The sequence below is a fragment of the Falco biarmicus genome, chromosome Z (genome assembly GCF_023638135.1).
Source record: "Falco biarmicus isolate bFalBia1 chromosome Z, bFalBia1.pri, whole genome shotgun sequence".
NCBI lineage: Eukaryota > Metazoa > Chordata > Aves > Falconiformes > Falconidae > Falco > Falco biarmicus.
This window is the reverse complement of record NC_079311.1, coordinates 72,893,182-72,910,312: the sequence shown is the minus strand read 5'-3', so window position 1 is coordinate 72,910,312 and position 17,131 is coordinate 72,893,182. Positions and strand designations below refer to the sequence as shown.

At 45.2% G+C, this 17,131-nt stretch overlaps 2 protein-coding genes across 9 annotated transcripts in view; one reads left to right on the top strand and one right to left on the bottom strand.

The window, feature by feature from the left end:
* The window catches only part of RAI14 (retinoic acid induced 14), an 87,294-nt gene extending 85,145 nt beyond the window's left edge, over window positions 1–2,149 (top strand). For all 8 annotated transcript variants that reach the window (XM_056324773.1, XM_056324774.1, XM_056324775.1 and 5 more), the window contains one exon: window positions 128–2,149. In XM_056324773.1, the coding sequence (XP_056180748.1) occupies window positions 128–205 (78 nt within the window). In that variant the 3' untranslated portion in view covers window positions 206–2,149. The remainder of the gene's footprint in view (window positions 1–127) is intronic.
* Window positions 2,150–9,895: 7,746 nt separating this feature from the next.
* RAD1 (RAD1 checkpoint DNA exonuclease) lies at window positions 9,896–17,078 on the bottom strand. Its single transcript, XM_056324880.1, has 6 exons — window positions 16,854–17,078; window positions 14,326–14,434; window positions 12,460–12,718; window positions 12,005–12,103; window positions 11,481–11,660; window positions 9,896–10,616 (listed from the first exon to the last, which is right to left on the bottom strand). The coding sequence occupies exons 1-6, from the start codon at window positions 17,046–17,048 to the stop codon at window positions 10,598–10,600; spliced, it is 861 nt and encodes a 286-aa protein (XP_056180855.1). The 5' UTR covers window positions 17,049–17,078; the 3' UTR covers window positions 9,896–10,597.
* Between the last annotated feature and the right edge of the window lie 53 nt (window positions 17,079–17,131).

Sequence of the window (17,131 nt, the reverse complement as noted above, 5' to 3'; positions counted from 1 at the left end):
ATTTAACACTGTTTCCTTTTAGGAAATTGATCTAATTACTGTACCTCAAAAATAGTTTGTAAATCTTCTTAAAGCGTAGAGACATGCTTGAATTCAGTCATCTTTTCTTCTTTCTCCCCTTGTCTAGGGTCAAATGGATGAAGATGTCCAGAAAGTGCTTAAACAAATTCTGTCGATGTGTAAAAGCCAATCGCAGAAAAAGTAAACAAAAAAGCCAAGGAAAACTTCCCATTTTTATTAATCCTGTTATGGGTGATTATCTAGATTTGCCTTAACATAAGATTTAAAATTGGCAATTTGCTGCTTTTGTGTTGTGTGCTGTTTGTGAGGTGGATTTGTTTGTCTGTCTCTACCACCTTCCTTGTGTGTTTGCGTGTGCAGTAACTAAACACGTGCCTGCTTTTCATATCCAAAGCGCAAGTATGTTCTTCAGGCTTTCTCCTTAGGCCACTCCCTGTCATGTTTACCCTGAAAGTATTTTCTAGCTTCCTCCAGTAGAGGGAGGTTAATCTGGAGTAAAGCACTCATGTTGCCTGGGTAAAGGTGAAACTCTCCATAAAGTCTTTTGTACTGTTTATAAGCTGTATCTTGTTATTGGGGATTTAACTTAGTTGATGTTGTAGCACTCAGATTCCTGACATTTTGCCATATGCAGTCTTTGGCAGAGCAGAAGTGAGCCTTCCAGCAGTGAGCAGAAGTAGGTATTTGTGTGAAGCCAGAACGTCAGACAGCTACTTAATGTTATTTAAGATTAACACACCGTAAGGTAGCTGTCCCAACCCATCCAATGCACTGAGTACACAAAAATCATACCATGCTTCATAGTTTCCTTGAACTGCCTGGTAGTGGAATGAAACTATTTCAAAAGGTAAAATCATTAGTTCATTGAAGTTCTGTTCAAAGCAGTACAGAAATGTCTGTATGAAACAACCCTTTATGATAGGTTTAGCTATCTATGCAAGTGTTGGCCATGAAGCTCAGGAACAAAACCAGAACATACACTTTAGACAAGGGATTCTAGTGAGCACAGGATGTTTACAGTGAATGTCAATGCCTCGTATTTCCTAACCTCACTTTTGTAAAGATCTTCTCTTCAGTATATTTTTATTGGCCCTCTAATGATTTTTTTGTAACTAAATCATTTTTTCTACATAATGTTTGCATTAAGCTTATTAACAAATATTTTTAGGTAATCGTGTTTCAGAGTTTCTGTTTATGCCCCCAAATATTCAGTAACAGTGAAGCATAGTGAAATGTGTTCAGTTTGTAAAAGATTTGTATGGAATAATAGACCTGTCTGTTAGTGTGATCCAGAGCAGTGAAGTGCAAACTGCAGTTCAGCCTGCTCTTCCAAAAAATGTAGAAATGATAGGGAAAGAACAGCAAAAGGTGTCAAAAATTTCTGCATGTTGTTTGTAGAGGCTAGGGGCATCAGTAAAAGCTTTGTCAGCACTTTTAAATTTTAAAGTCAAATAAAAATGCCTGATGTGGTATAGTATGAAATTATGGAAAAATTATTCTAAGCACACACTGCACTTGAGGGGATAACCATTCTAACTACCTTGCAGCTTCACTATCGTATTTTTTGTATTCCTGTTAGTGGATATGTCTCTAATAGAGAAATCTTCCAGAGCTATATAATCTATGAAGTTTATAGAGTCATAATATGACAAGAGTCGGCGGTGTCTCAGGCTGACTGGACTCACAGTGCACATATATCAGATAATTCCTAACCCTGGCAAAAATAAATGGATTTTAAAAGCAAAAAGAAAAACCACACCTTTGCCTCAGTTAGACCTTGGTGTTACTTTTTTGGGTGGTTTAACTAATGCCTGCTAGTTTTGAACAGTATTTTATAGGAAGATGGTTTTGAAAATGTTCCAAAGAAATGTGAAAAGAATTTCGCTGCAGCACTTCAAAATGAACAACAAAATTTTAAGCATGCTGATGCTGCAAAGTATAAAACTTGATGAACCGTTCAGTAGGTTGCCTGATGGATTTAGTAGTCTACTTTGTTTTCTTTTGTATATTTATTACAATTATCTTTGTGGAATATTGAAAATTATATACTACAGCATAGCAAGTTTCTTTATATGTAATTTACAAGAAATTTCCTTATGCAGCAAATAAACTATTTCCACTTTTTTCATCTTTGGTCTTTTTGTGCCTTCATTTAGGTTTTGTATTGAGGGAAATCTCACTATGCTTTTGATGCAGTGCAAATATGTTTTATATCTCATATTTAGATAGCTGTCAGATGTACTGGGTTTTCGTCCCTGAAATTGCAACTTGATTATTGATTTTATTCATCTGTCAGGTAGAACAGAATGCACTCCAAACCTCTTGCAAGCACTATGGCAGATTATGCCTTCTATCCGATTGGTAAGTTCAGAGACATTTCTCATGTGGAAATCCTGCTAGAGGTGATACACGTTTCCCATCCATCACTCGATGCATTCCAACTAAGTTTAACACTACATCAGAGCAGTAGCACAGATTGGTGAGCTCCTACAGGTTTTCAAAACTGCAGTTTTCTATCACTTAGCACTTCACACACAGAAATACAGTGAAAGTATATATATGTGTATATGCATATGGATATCTATAATTCTCTTTAAACTTAGCAATAGTTAGACAGTCAGCCCTGTTGCCTTTTATCATCTCTCCATCTTCTGAGTTTTATTTGAGAAACTAGCTTTTCAGTAACTTATTTGCTAATAATATCTTCCTGTCTGGGGGTGGAACACACAAACGGCAGGAATTGCTCCTCTTTGGGTTACATCCTGGGGGTCAAGTAACTCTTCGGTCTCTTGCAGAAAATTTCTGTGAGCTACTCAGTACTGGGTTTCCTTTGAAGAAGGCTACTGACAAAGTGGTATGTAGAATCTGTTCATGGTGAAATCGCCTGGCAGAGAAGATCACATCTGCTTTGATGGGGATTTTGGGTTTTTTTCTGCACAGTCCTACTTCTGGAGAACGGAGAGCATGACTAATAAGTGTCGTTTGCCTGAGGTTGGCTTTTTAGAGGAACAGGAGACAGAGTAAACCAGTTGCCAGGTGGTTTATTCAGGTACCTCCATAGGTAGAGGTATGAGGTAAGAAGCTACAGTTTCCTCATGCTGGCTGAGCAGCAGGCTCAGTGATGGCAGAAAGACCTGCTGGTTTCCCTGCTACCGCTTCTCAGGTCAGCTAAGTGGCGATGTGGCTATGTGTCAGCACAAGACAGCAAAAGCCGAGGGAAGGCCACGGCACTGCGTGCTGAGTGAGCCATAACACGGTGCCCTGGGAGAAGCGACCAAGAGAGGACCAGTGGAGAAGCTGGCAGGAGATCACCTGGCAGATGGTACATTGCTGCGTGGAGCTGCGATGTCGTTTCAAAGCCCACTTCATCTTATGTGAGTTTTCCTGAGCAATAGCTGGCTGGAGGAAGGAAGTAGGTGGTGTGTAGATTTCACTGCTCTGAGTGTTCCAGAGCTAAAATAAATTGCTGTTGCTTGACATAGGCTGTGTTTAGACTGTAACAGCTGGTCTTGGGAGGCTTTGGTAGTGGGGGTGGGGTACCAGCCTAGAGTGCGCAGGAGGGAGGAGGATGAGCAAAGAGGCTGGAGGTCCATGTGGGCCACAGGAGGAGAGCTGCCTGACAGCGGTGGGGCAGGGATGTCCATGTGAGCCTTTCCCTGTCTGACCTGCCCCCAGGGAGGCTCTGGCTTGGGTTGGGCCAGCCAAAGTGACCTGAGGCTTTCTCCGTGCTGATGCCAGCCCTCATCGGAGCAAAATGCAGACATGAAAGGCTGAAGCAATCTGCCTTTAAGCACAGCAGAGACCCATGTGCTGGAGGGAAGAATCACTGGCTGGAGCAGTGTGGTCAGGCCTCCCAGTACAGGGCAGGTCCTGGAGCAGGGGCAGCCTCTTGTGGCTTCAGCTGTCTGTGGGTCCGGGGCCTCAGCCTGCTGCTGTGGGAGGTCTCGGGATCTAGCTGCAAAGCAGCTGCACAGTGGGCCACGGCATGTTGAATAAAATAATGGAAAAGCTCCCGAAGGAGTGAGGTGTTGAGGTTTCAGAGCAGCGGCATAAGCAGACGTGATATCACCCGGCACATACTCTGCAGGCACAAGCATAATCCAGCAATTACTTTTTTTTTTCCCAAACAAATAGGAACAGGTGCAAGCCTTACAGCACAGGTCAGTGATTTAAATCCTCTATTCGCTGCGGTTTCAGCCTGACACAGGGAGTACTAAAAGTGCTCCCAAATTTTATGTCAAGTCACAGCTCAAGAGTTTGCCCAAGTACCGAAACCTTCATCTATAGCAACACTGCCTGGTTCTGTAAAGACGGGCCACTGGGAGTGCCTGTGGGCACAAGCCAACTCTCAGCAAAATGTTTCATAGAAGTGAAGTTTCCAAATGCTTTTCTTCATCCCTGCCTCCTCCTCCTCCTCCTTTTCTTCTTCCTCCTCCTCTTCCTCCTCTATGTGGATCTTTCACTGATCTTTTTGAAAATAAGTAACGCAGACACTATGAACCAACTAGAACCATACTTTATCTTAGTTTTATGTCTATATTCTTGTCAGGGCAGTATAAATTAATTATCCTCATGTTAGCAGTCATTTCCTTAAACCCTCTGTCTTGGAATTATATACAGTGGTGAACTGCAGCTGAAGTGAATTAAAATCTGTGATTTAATAGGTTTCTACTTATTTGAGGAAGCCTGAGATAATGCAGCTATGAAATAGTCCTACCAGCAGACCCTGCTGCTGGTGAGAAAGCTGTGTGCTTTGCCTGACACCTTAAAAGTGTTGGGTTCCCCAGGCTATGATAGCGTGTGACAGAACATTTTCTAGGAGAAATGATGGCCTCTGGCTTGTCGGACCTGGTGACAGGATCCTGAGGTGGTGTGTCACCAACATAAGGCTCCTCTGGTGGTTGGCTTTGCCTCTCTGCACAAGCAGTAGAGGTTTGTGCTCGTAGTCCTGCAGACGCTACTCCTCGGTCCCACCAGTGGCTTCAGGAGGGTCTGTTTTGTAACACAACTTGTAGTTCCTGAGGCATTTTATGGCAATGCATCTGTCACGGTTTATGAACCTTTGGCTGCCCTGACAGACTCTCACTTGATGAGTTTAACACAGGTATTGACACATAACCAGTTTTTCAGTCTATTACTTTAAAAGCCTGCTTGTGTGCTGATCTTTCCAGATTTGCAGCATTGGCCCTCCTCATACATTTTCCAACAGCCTGAAATGCTCAGACGGTTGGTAATGGGGCCTCCTACCAGCAGCTGGAGATTGGAAACAGGCACATCTGGTGACATCATCCCTCGCAAGGAGCTCAGGGCTGCAGCCCATTGCCCCGTGTCCTGGCGGCAGCTGCCCAGCTTGGTCCCGCACGCTCTGTGCTGGTAACCCCGCCAGGGAGCGATGCTGCAGCTGGTGCCCTGCGCAGGGCACTTCTCGGGAGGCAAGTGTGTTTGTTGCTTCAGTGTGGTCGCTTTTCCCTTCAGGATTAGCCAAAATGCTCCTTGGTGGTGGCTGGGCTTGGACCCACTGCAACTCTTCTGGCATCCCCTGTCCTAAAGCAGCAACAGTCCCATATGCACACAGCAACCCTGATGCACATTTGGAAACCCCGGCCAAAAATGTTTGGATGTGTTTGCTTCTCTGTAAGCATTTTGCTGCCCACCAGGAGGCATCCCCCAAAGAAGAGGCTGGGGAGCAAGGGGGGAGCTGGATTAAGCTGCATTTTCCGGTCCCAAAAAGAAACGTCCCTGAGAGCTAAACCTGGTGTTCCTTCCCCTCCGAGCCTCTGCAGCTGTAAAACAGTGCAGGGGGTGAAGACGCACAGCACAAAGGTCTGCACAGCCCCACTCCTAGGAACAGCTCCTCTGGGCTCCTGCTGTTCAGAGTGCTGCATTTATAGCAGTGGGGCCACAGCTGGGTGTGAGCACAGCTGACCAGGTGTCGCAGGGCCAGGTGCAGACATGCCTGTGCAGATGCTGCAGAGCTGGGTGCCTTGCTGGAGGGTCACAGTGGGGGGACAGCAGCGACCCTGTGCCCGAGGGGAGGGCAGCACGCTCCCCGCTCCCCGGTAGTGCCCCTTCTGCCTTCTCCCTCACAGCACACATGCAGAGGGTGTGGGAGCAGGGCTGCCCCAAAGCTCTGCGGCACCTCAGGGTGGCTGTGTGGTATCCGCAGCGTTTCTAAAATTCCTGCTCTTGCTGCCATGTGAAGAAATCACGTCACCATCCAAAACCTGGCAAGGGGCAGGCTGGCAGAACTTCCGCCGCAGATGCTTTGGATGATGGGTCTCTAGCATGTTCCCTTGCAAGTATCTGCATAATTAAAGCCATGCATGATTGCCCAGTCTGGGTTGTAGCATGGAAAAGGAGGGAGTGCAGCTACACCTGCTGCCCTTGAGCAGCTCTGTGCTCCCCGGGGAGCCTTTCTGCGACCCCAGTCACCTCCGCAGAACGGTTCCTTGCAGGGGACATGCTCCCCTGTGCTTCAAGCAGCTAGCAGCCTAGGTTTGCTCCAGCTCCTCTGGGACCAGTTCCAGGCCTCTAATTAGGAGAGTGAATGTCTCCAGGCAGCTGATGGCAGCGTTTGAGACAGAGCTCTGTGTCAAGGTGGACAGCATATTGTAAAACTGGAGCAAGAAAGGTGTTCTTGGTGATCAGGCTACACCTATAAAAGTACACCTCGTAGCATCAGGCTACACCTATAAAAGCGGCTGGGAACATTCTCAGATGCTAGAGTGAGACTATGCCTATCACTGCACCGCTTGGGATGTGCCCTACCGTGGTGCTAGCCCAGGCTCACTAGCAGCTTTTGCAGGTGACTGCCCAGCGTGGCCCTGGATCAGCCCACTCCTCTCTGCAGGGCGCCCTGTACCTCCTAGGGTGAGGTTTCCGCAGTGCACGCCCCGGCTGCACAGTACCCCGACCCCTCCATGCCTAGGAGCATCCCATGCAGTGGGGTTCGTGGGAGCAGCTTTGCACGGAAATGCTTGTTCCTCTGGTTTCTGGACTGCGCTGAGCTGTGCGTGAAATTTGAGTTGTCTCCTTGGACAACTGTCCAGTTCTCAAGCAGAGGCACTGCAGGTCGGTGTTGCTGCAAACCCCCCTGCAGGTACTGCCTGCCTGGGTGGAATGGCTTCATGCCTCTCGGTGCTGCAGATCCCTTGCTGCATTCCGTTGGCGTTCATAGGGTAAAATCCACACATATGTATAGATAGACTTGTCGTATAATTAGGTAAGTACAGGAAATACATTGAACCCAGCTTTCTGCTGGCTTGCTCATTTCTTGGTCAACCCCATGGTGCTATCTGAGCTGGAAGGGTAGGAGGCTGCTGAATTCTCTATGGAGAGCTTTCATCATCCCTTCCATCAGCCTCACGCCAGCAGACCAGAAAACCCAACACCCCCTCCAGGCTCGTCTGCAAGAGCCAGCCACCAACAAAGCAAGTTTAACATCTACTTTTTGACCAGTGGCTCACTGGGGTTTTGGTTTGCGAAACAAATGATTGGCCTCAGGGGATTTCCAAAGTGCTGACCCAAAATCAAATGCTTGCTGCGTGCCATTGCTCTGGAGGGAGTGAAATTCCCAGCATCTCTCTGCCCTTCGGGGGGCGGATTTTCAATGGCTTAACAAAAGGGGAGCCTTTCCTGGATTTCTCTGTCGTGCAGTTCAAATCTTTCCAGACTGCCTTTGGGTGTATTTCTCCATGGAGGCCCAGGGCACTTGCACAGAACGCCCTTCACACTCGCGGTGGCCACCAGAGCCTGCCTCTCACTGTCCTGTTGACTCTGCGAAGAGACCAGAGCTGTGTGCACACCCCATCACATTTCTGTGCAACACCCACTCCCTGGCGGAGCCCCTACAACTGGATTTAGCAGGGCTAACACGCTACCCTGTTACTCGTTGGAGCCCAGCTAAGGAGAGATGCCGGGCAGAAGAAGCCTTTAGCCGCCTCTGTGGCCCTTAGCGTCCATTTATGCCTAAGCACCCCTGCCCCCACTCAAAGACAGTCATATAAAAAGTGATCTTCAACAGGAAGGCATCAAGCCTTTATTCTGTAATAGCTCCACTTCTAAAATAATTCCATACTTGTTCAGTTTAATGTTAGTGTTCTATCAACAAAAGCACTGATTAGCGTTACTGTAATTATTTATACAATTTCTACGGATTTTGGCAAGACCCACCTGCTGGATTCTTAGGGGTGTACAAGCTACTACCAAATGAAGTTCAAAACAGACACCTACAGGGAACAGCGTGTGGCTTATCTAAACTTTTCCAACCACTCTGCTAACCTCACCTAAAGACCCGTCTCATCAAGAATACATTTCCTTATAAATCCATATGTAATCACATATTAAACAACTGATTCTTTTCCATGACTAACGTTGAAACAGAGGTATAGAACTCAATCCCTTTTGAGGAATTTTGTGCTCAACAGCCTTTACAGACCCACACGGTTGTGGATAGGCCTCAATGATGTGAAAGCAAGAGAGACACAAGAACTTCCCAGCGTGTTGGGAGGCAAGAGATAATATCAGCACTGGTGTCGTTGCTATTTGGCTGCATAAAGATTGTCAGGACCAGGAGTCAGTCATTATTTTGGCTTCCTGTATCCCAGCAGACCAGTGGGACCCAAGGCCTATTGGTAGTGGTTTGCAGGTAGCATAAAGTAGTAAGTGCCTTCTTGCAGACCCGAGGTCAGTTCTTTCTCTGAAAAGCACAAATCAAAACAACTGTAGAAAAAGTCACTTGTCATTTTGTGGCCTCTGGATCTGGATTGACCAGAGCCCCCAGTGCAGTAAATCACAGCAGCCAGGCAGCACCTACCACAGCTGTATCGAACCTGGGTGAACAATGCTGGTTCCAGTCCCCACATCCAGGAACTGTTTTTAATTTACACCACCAGTAATTCTGAGTACTTATTCATACCATTTTATAAGAACACAGGTGTGCAAAATCAGAGTCATGACAAGTCCGTTCTGTGATACTACCAAAAGAAAAAATATGAACTAAATGTTTCTTCTACTGCAGGTTTCCCACTATCTGCAAGAGGAAGACCTGTCAAGCAGAAGAGCTAAAACACACTAAAGGTAGTCTCCCAAGTTCTGGATCTCATACAAAGTGTTGTAGGAAATGAAGTCTAACCCAACAGTTGAGGTCTGCAGATTTTAAGCAACTTTCCAGGTCAAAAAAATGCACAGCGATCTTCCAGTCATTCTCCCCATCACCCTTTCTACTTCATAGGTGGATCCTAAATCCACTCCTTATCTTACTGCAAGGAGCCTGTAGCCCAGACCTTCCATGCTTTTGTCCACCTAGAACCATATCCAGAGGTGCCAGGTGCACAAGCCCTGCCCCATCTTTGTGAGCCCAGGCCATGGCTTAGTCCGGCTGGGGCACAGACGTGCAGTCTCGCACAAACCATGCCTCCCGGTCATAGCTATTAATTATGAAATGCAACAGTTACTTTCTGGTATTTTGTGGTCTTCTAACTTCTTAGGATATTATTTCTATGATCACTGTTGGTAGATTACTGAAGAAATTGTTAAAAGTACTATTTTAAGATGCAATGTAGAACATCTGTAGGAAATTATATAAAAGTACAAATGTTAAGCCACAGTAATGTCCTTGAACACAATTCAAACAACTTTGATCCTCTAAAATAAATCACACTAAGAAAGTGATGCGCTTTGCTTCATTTTTGTATTGTCACCAGAGATTGTGTAAGTCATTCTTACCACTCAGTAGTCAGGGATAATATTAATAATTTCCAAGTGAGACCACAGTAATTTTTTTTTTTTTCACTACAGGAAACTGAGACAGTAAGCCAAAAGGAAATTCACCTATACTGAATACTTAAGTTTGAGGAAAAAAAACCCACCACAGTAAACAAGAGTAATTTAGAATCTTATTAGGTATCTTTATCAGTCCTGTAGTTCAAAGATTTGTAATTGTTTTTCAAATCTCAAATTTATCACAATAAATGGATGCGCTGCACAGAAGACAACAGAAATGAACTGCTGACACTGTGTATTCTGAAAGTATACTCTTGCTTACATAAGCAAGAGGTGAAAAATGGTCAACAAAAGCATTTTAAACTTAAAATAAACCCAAAGGACTTGGATTCTGTTGAATTGTGGAAAAATCAACTTCATAACATATGAACATACAGTTTTCCACATGTGCAAAGCAGGACCTCATCTTCTGACAAACAACACAACTCAGCTACAGTCCAAAGCTGTAGAAACTACCCGCAGATCGCCAACGCTTGGGCCACATCCCACAGCAGCAATGCAGGAAGAGTTCAGTCCCTTGCAGTATGATGTGAAGTTTTCTACACCTGGTCCAACACCCAGCAGCTTCAGTGTACCTCCTGTTTTGAGCAGGTTGTTTGCAACAGAGAGGTGTGAAAGAAGAGAGGCAATTTTTGATTCTAAGTACAGCCCACCTCACTGTTTTGCCAAGTTGGCTGCTGAGAAGACTCCCCAGAAACGGCACTCCCTTTTCAGTAAGAGGTTAGGCCCATTGTTAGCAGTGATATGAATACACCACTCCAGGGGACGCCAGCAGGCATTCCTTTACTTCAGTTTAGGAGTCCCTCCTGTGGCTGAAAAAGGCTACTGAGATGAGAAGGTAAACTAATTTCACAAATAATTCCAAAATACAAAACTTTTCCGATTCTTAACAGTGCTAGCAGAAAGTAGCAGGGTAGGAACGGGGACGTGTATGTACAGAAACATTTCAGCAGTGGCGTTCTTGCAGATATGTAATAAATTACTAGATAGAAAACAATAATGCTGCCAGAACAGTTATGAGTAATGACTAAGTAAATCCTGGCTCCTATCTTCATTTACCAATTCATCACCAGTACTGCAGACAAAAGGGTAAATTGGTATCAGATGAAATTCCAAGGAACTGAGCTACATGAAGAATTAATCAAGATGCAGAGAAGCCTAGTGGCTTCACCAGCAAAACATGTTACCATATGCCAGAAAGAAACCACCTGCTGATATTAAGAAATCAGTTTGAAAATGTCATCTGCTTTCAAGACAAATTTGGTTTTATTTTTAAGTCATTTAACTGGCTATCATACAGCTGAATATTCAGATTTTCCCTTGTGTAATTGCTTAGAACAAGCCAAAGACAAAAAAACAAAGCACAAACAAAAATTCTTGGAAAACACTGTAAAAAGCAGCAACATATTACACAAACACCACTGTAACATCTGTGCTGCAATCACTGGCTATAGAAGATCAATTCCCCTTTCTGCTTCTTCAGCTTCAGTCTTCTGAGCCAAGGCTTAGGAATGTTTGCAAGGAAATAAAAAGGAAGCCTTCATATTTCTAATTCCAGAGTTTAACAAAAAAGGCAACACTGCCTATTAATCTTTACAGCTTGCACTCAGTTTTATAAAAAATATAGTATTTTATATATCCATAAATATAACACAGACATCAAAACATACACCTACAGTCTTGCTTCAGTAATATCCTCATCAGGGCAACAATAGTATTCCACAAAACAGATCTGTCCGTCTTCATTCCTAATCATATACTGCAACGAAAGAAATCCTTGAGCATCTGTTCGAATGGACACTTTACAAGATAAAGCCAGTGCCTTTGTAGATGGTTTAAGCAAAGAAATCTTGTACCTGCAGGGGGGAAAAGAAAAGAAGAAGAAAAAAAAAAAAAAGTAATTTGAAAAAAAAAATTGTGCAGAGAGGAGCTGAAACATTACTCCCAATTAAAGCCACAGAGTAACTGAAAAACACCTAGCAACATGCTAATTTGATCTTTTCCTGGTAACAGCAGTGGACAGACATTGTTATCGCTTAGCTTTTGATCACAGACAGACTTTTATCAGATGGGAAGTATTTCCCCGCGTCCCCCCCCCCACAGTGAAATAAATGTTACAGTAATGCAAAATCAGTTTTTTAAACTTTCCAGCAAGAATGCATGACCTGCCACAGAGGGCACTGAACACAGACTTCCTAACCTGTTTGTCTGAGTCTGGCTACAGTGGAATGCTTCCATCAAATCAGAGTCTCTAGGGTAGTCCAGATGTGCACTTCCTGCATTTCCAAAAGTGGATAACCTGGAAGACAAAGGGCACCATCTCAAAATACCTGATCACAGCTCTCTATAAACTCATCAGAATCAGTTACCCTGCATATCTCAATGGCTGCATCACAAAACATTACTGATTTTTTTTTTGCTTTATTTAATTAAAGATGTTAAACTGTCCATATCAGTGTCATACTTACCAGGTTGTGAATAGAGTCATTACTATGTTGATTAATCACATACTGTAATTTTCTATACTCATTACAATTCTTCTTGAAATAAAGCAATATTCTAAAATAGCTTTCCCCTCTTCACTCTGAAAATTTCCAGTTCTTACCAACAGAAGCCAAGCGTGAACATTTCAGTTGAAAGCAAAGTTTCCAGTACCTGAAGTAGGGTTTATCTGGAGATGTGGTAATCTGCAGAACTTCACTGGTCATATCCAGTTCAGAAAATGCTTCTCGTAGCCCCTCTGACTGCAGGATGATTTTATTGACAACATTTGTACTGCAGAAATCAAAGTCTAACAACTCAGCAGGTTCTTCAGTGTTAATTTTGCACACTGTCACTACTCCTCCTTCTTCCAAGAACAGCATCAGTGGACTGCCATAACCACGGTAACACATCCTAAGGGCTGTTGATGTTCCTGAAAAGAAAAATGAAACATACATTCTCCACAGAGCTAGCCAGCACATCTGATCACTTTAGAGAATTCACATTTTACTGGCACATGGGACACAGATCAATCTGATTTAGCCTGTTTGGTCCAGCCTCCAGTACACTAATTCAGTATGCTTAGTGCAGTCTCCTAGACGGCCTATGAAGTGTTAACACAGCAAAATGAAATAATTTGTAAGTAGACACTGATTCAAGTCAACTCATGTCATGTACCAAAAGGGTAACACTAGCTGTGACAATGAAGCTGGATATGCTACAAGTAGTTTAGTGGAACTGGAAAATCCTCCACAGTCCTGAGGCTCCCTCTGGCTCACACAGTCCTGCTTTACTACTCTTGTTACTTGTGCAACCCGAACTGAAGTTAACGCAGCTTAGCCTGCATTACAGTCACATCCCCCTATTGCTAGGTAATCAAAATCTGAATGTTTCATTTCCCAAAATCAGAGCACCGTTTAGTAGTTGATTTCGGTCTTTAGGTCAATCACAACAGAAACAGCAGGGGAATGTGGAGTTCAACACGCAGCAGTTAACGGTAGAACTGCCCAGAAAAGCTGTCATGGTATCACTCAGCTCCACGCCGAATACACAGCGTGGCCTGTAGCACCCATAGAGTCATGCTAACTTGCAGTTATTTTTGCTTGTGAAATTATGTTTGAACAGCCATCAAATTACAAAAAACCCTAAAAAACTTATTTATAGTAAATAAAATTCACTAAGACCTGTTTTTTTGTTTAAACAAACAGGCTCATGTCGTTCAATATTTGTATGCATGATTGTAAAGGCACCTTCCCATGCACCTCTGTCACTGAAAAGACTACAAACAGGATCAGTTACACAGTCTACTTGGTATTTGTAATTCACACACTTGATAAGCAAGATCTAAAGTGCTCTGATAGCACCTGAGGTGCTACGCAGGCCAGCTTCAGATTTCTGTGAGACCTTAGGTAAGTATCATTCCTCAGCACCTCACTTGCATGCTGGAGATAACACTCACAGAACAGATGCAGGTGAAGCCTGAAGAAGGGAAGGAACAGAGGGTGCCACATAACAAATTTTGCACTGGGAACAGAACAGTGAACTGATGGTGCTACATGGAACCCCTGCAGGCTTCTTCAAGCCCAGTAAATCTGCACCCGAACATTTCCTAATTCACATACATGCTTGTCAATATTTCTGAGGTAGCTGGATGTTCCTGGGTGGCACAAGGCACAGAAACAGTGGAAAAGAGATCACATTTATTATTGAGTTGATACAATCTTTTTTTGTTAGCCATGCAAATTTCAGCCTCTTTCAGCCTCTCCTGCTGCATCAGTGCCTGACACACTGGCTAGGCTCACATCCATCAGCTCCTTTCTTCTCTCCATCAACTGTTATCACAACACACACTTGTATGAGCTTAAGTAAACAGGACGGATCCTGCTCAATAGCAAGAGGTGGGTGCCATGCCCAGAAGGACTTAAGGTGAGGAAGTTAGAACTTTTGCCAAGACTGGAAATCTCCCTATAGCTATGTAAAGGTTTCCCTATGTGATTATATGCAATACACATACACTGTCAAGGTAAATATGCGTCATACCTGGCAAAGAACTGGTACCAAAAATGGTCAAGCAGTCAAGAAGAACAGATAAATTGATCTGGAACGTCACTGCTTCCTCCTGAACAGCAAATTCCTGAAAAATTTCTGCCTGTGAGATTAAGAGAGGGGAGTTTCCACAATTATTTTACATTTTACAGTTATTTCCCTAAATACAGCACTCTCACTTTCAGAGATCAGTGCAATGCAAAGTGATTTCTACATGCAACACCGTATCGATTAAAGAAAAACAGTCCTCAAAACTAGTAAAATAAAATCAAGTCACAGCTGAAACAAAGTAGCATGGCATAAACATGAAAACATAGCCACTTGTCTTTATAGTTGAAGAACAAGCTACAAACCTTGAAGTTCAAAGATGCCTACTTTTGCAGCTGGAATGTAAGCACCACCCTTCTCCAGAAATAATACTTATTTACTTTTTCACTCAGAGCATGAATAAACATTTTGAATAATAAAAATATGTAAGAACAGGATAGAACAGTGAGTTCACCTCACTGAAATGTGTTAAAACATGCGTTTTGACTAGTCTGATGGGGGTAAACTACTGCAGGCTACACTGTGTGCCACCAGACACTAGCTGCTTCGTGGTAACTGCACTGAGTATTTCAGAAATAAAGCAGGGTGATGTGAGCTGCTTTTGAAAAAGCAGTTAAACATTTTTACTGGTAGTCAAGAGGGCAAACTGCACCCCAGGGTTCATCAAACACAGCATAACCAGCTGGTCAAAAGAGGTCGTTATCCTTCTGTATTCAGTGTTGGAATGACCTCACCTTGGATACTGTCTGCAGTTCTGAGCCCTGCAACTTAAGAAGGCATGGCCTGCGCGGGGCGGCTGAGGCTCTGGGCTCGTCTGGTTTGGAGCAAAGGGGGCTGAGGGGCGACCTCGCTGCTCTCTGCAGCTTCCTGGGGCGGGGGCGTGGGGAGGGAGGTGCTGATCCCTTCTGCCTGGGATCCGCTGACGGACACGCGGGAAGGGTTCAAAGCTGCGCCAGGGGAGGCTCAGACTGGACGTCAGGAAGCACTTCTTCACCGAGAGGGTGGTCAGACACTGCAACAGGCTTCCTGGGGCGGTGGGCGATGCCCCAGGCCTGTCAGTGCTTCAGAGGCATTTGGCCAATGCCCTTAGTAACGAGCTTTAACCCTTGGTCAGCCCTGAAGCGGTGTCAGGCGGCTGGACTAGGTGCAACTAGAAGTATTGTATACGTAACAGCTCAACACTCTCAAAGGAACCACCTCCAGTCACTGCTGCTCTGCTCCTGCCCACATGTGCCCACTGCTTAACTTCCACTAGCAGATGCTGGCCACCTCATGAACCAGCTTAACTCACTGAATACCAGAAAGCTAACCTAACAAATACAGCACCAGTATGAATGAGGACTGTGTAGCCAAAGTAGGAGAAAGCAAGGGGACGTGCAGGAACAGGGAGACTCAGGCTTCTCCTATTTCACACACAGCTCAGGCTGCAGTTTCACAGACAGCAAAGACACAGATTCTAAAGGACAGAGGAAACATCAGGTTTGAATTACTACCACAGCACTGCTCACCCCTTCCATTTACATCCCCACTATCATACATGTTTTCAAAACCAGGAACCAGCACAAACTTTGTTCTTATGAACAAAGCATTTATGAGCTGGATATGAGTTAAATAACAAGAAGCAAACAAGCAAAACTACTTGGAAAGGAGACCATAGTTAAAAGAAGAAAAAATTTAAAGTGCAACTTAAAAAATTCAAGTGATGCGAAGCCAAGAGTCACAGCTACAAAAGAGGTGGAAGGAAAGCAAGCACGGGTGCTTTTGATGTTATATTAAATGCAAGTTAAGAAGAAATAATTTAGATTGCTATTTAAAGCTGCCTATATGGACAGTTCAGCATAGTTGAGATCCCCTGTCTATGCGTAAGCTCTCATGCGCCCTTTCAGGACAAAGCTCAGGACAGGCAGGATCAAAGAGCGAAAGGTGCAGAGCACTGTCCCAGTCCTGTGATGAAGCACACACTCCTGCCCCGTGGTGGAAGCTCTCAGCTTAGCCCAGCTGATATGCTGTAGATGAGGGTCTGTGAATTTACACTTTCAGAGCTGGCTTTTTGGCTTTGGGATGAAACATAACAAAAATACTTAAGGGTAGGCAGATAATTCATGAACTTGTTCACGCATCTAAGAGTGGCACGGTCCGAAGGAGCAGCGGCCTGAGCAGGTGCCAACACATTAAACAAGGGTGCAGGCTCATCACACAGGCATGAACAAACCAGCTACCGAGCTCGGCCTTTCAGCGTCCCATGAATGACCACGGCCTCCCCGCAGCACATCAGCTCCGCAGCTACGCCGCGAGTTCAGCAGTTTCCCCTTCTCCACGGGTAAATCTGCCCTGCGCTCCTCTGCCACGTAGCCGGGACCTTTCCAAGGCCCCCAACAGCTGCCCCAGCCCCCCCGCCCTCGCCAGCGCCGCGGCGGGGCCGCCCCGGCAGCAGCAGCCGGGCCCGGGCCCCGGGCGGGGGACGCAGCCCCCACCTGGATGAAGGCGTTGGCCTGGATGCACTTGGCGTCCTCCACCGTCACCCTGAGGCCGTTGGCCGTGGCGAAGCAGGTGGCGTGGTCCCGGAAGTGGACGGCCCTGAGGAGGCTGGAGAGGTGGCGGGCGTTGTCCAGGCTGGCGGTCAGCACGTACGGCTCCCCGCTGGCGGGCGGCTGCGCCGAGAACGGCATAGCGGCCTCCCGCCGCGCGCGCACCGCTTCCGGCAGGGACCGGAAGTGCGAGCAGCCGGAAGTGGGAACAGCCGGAAGTGCGA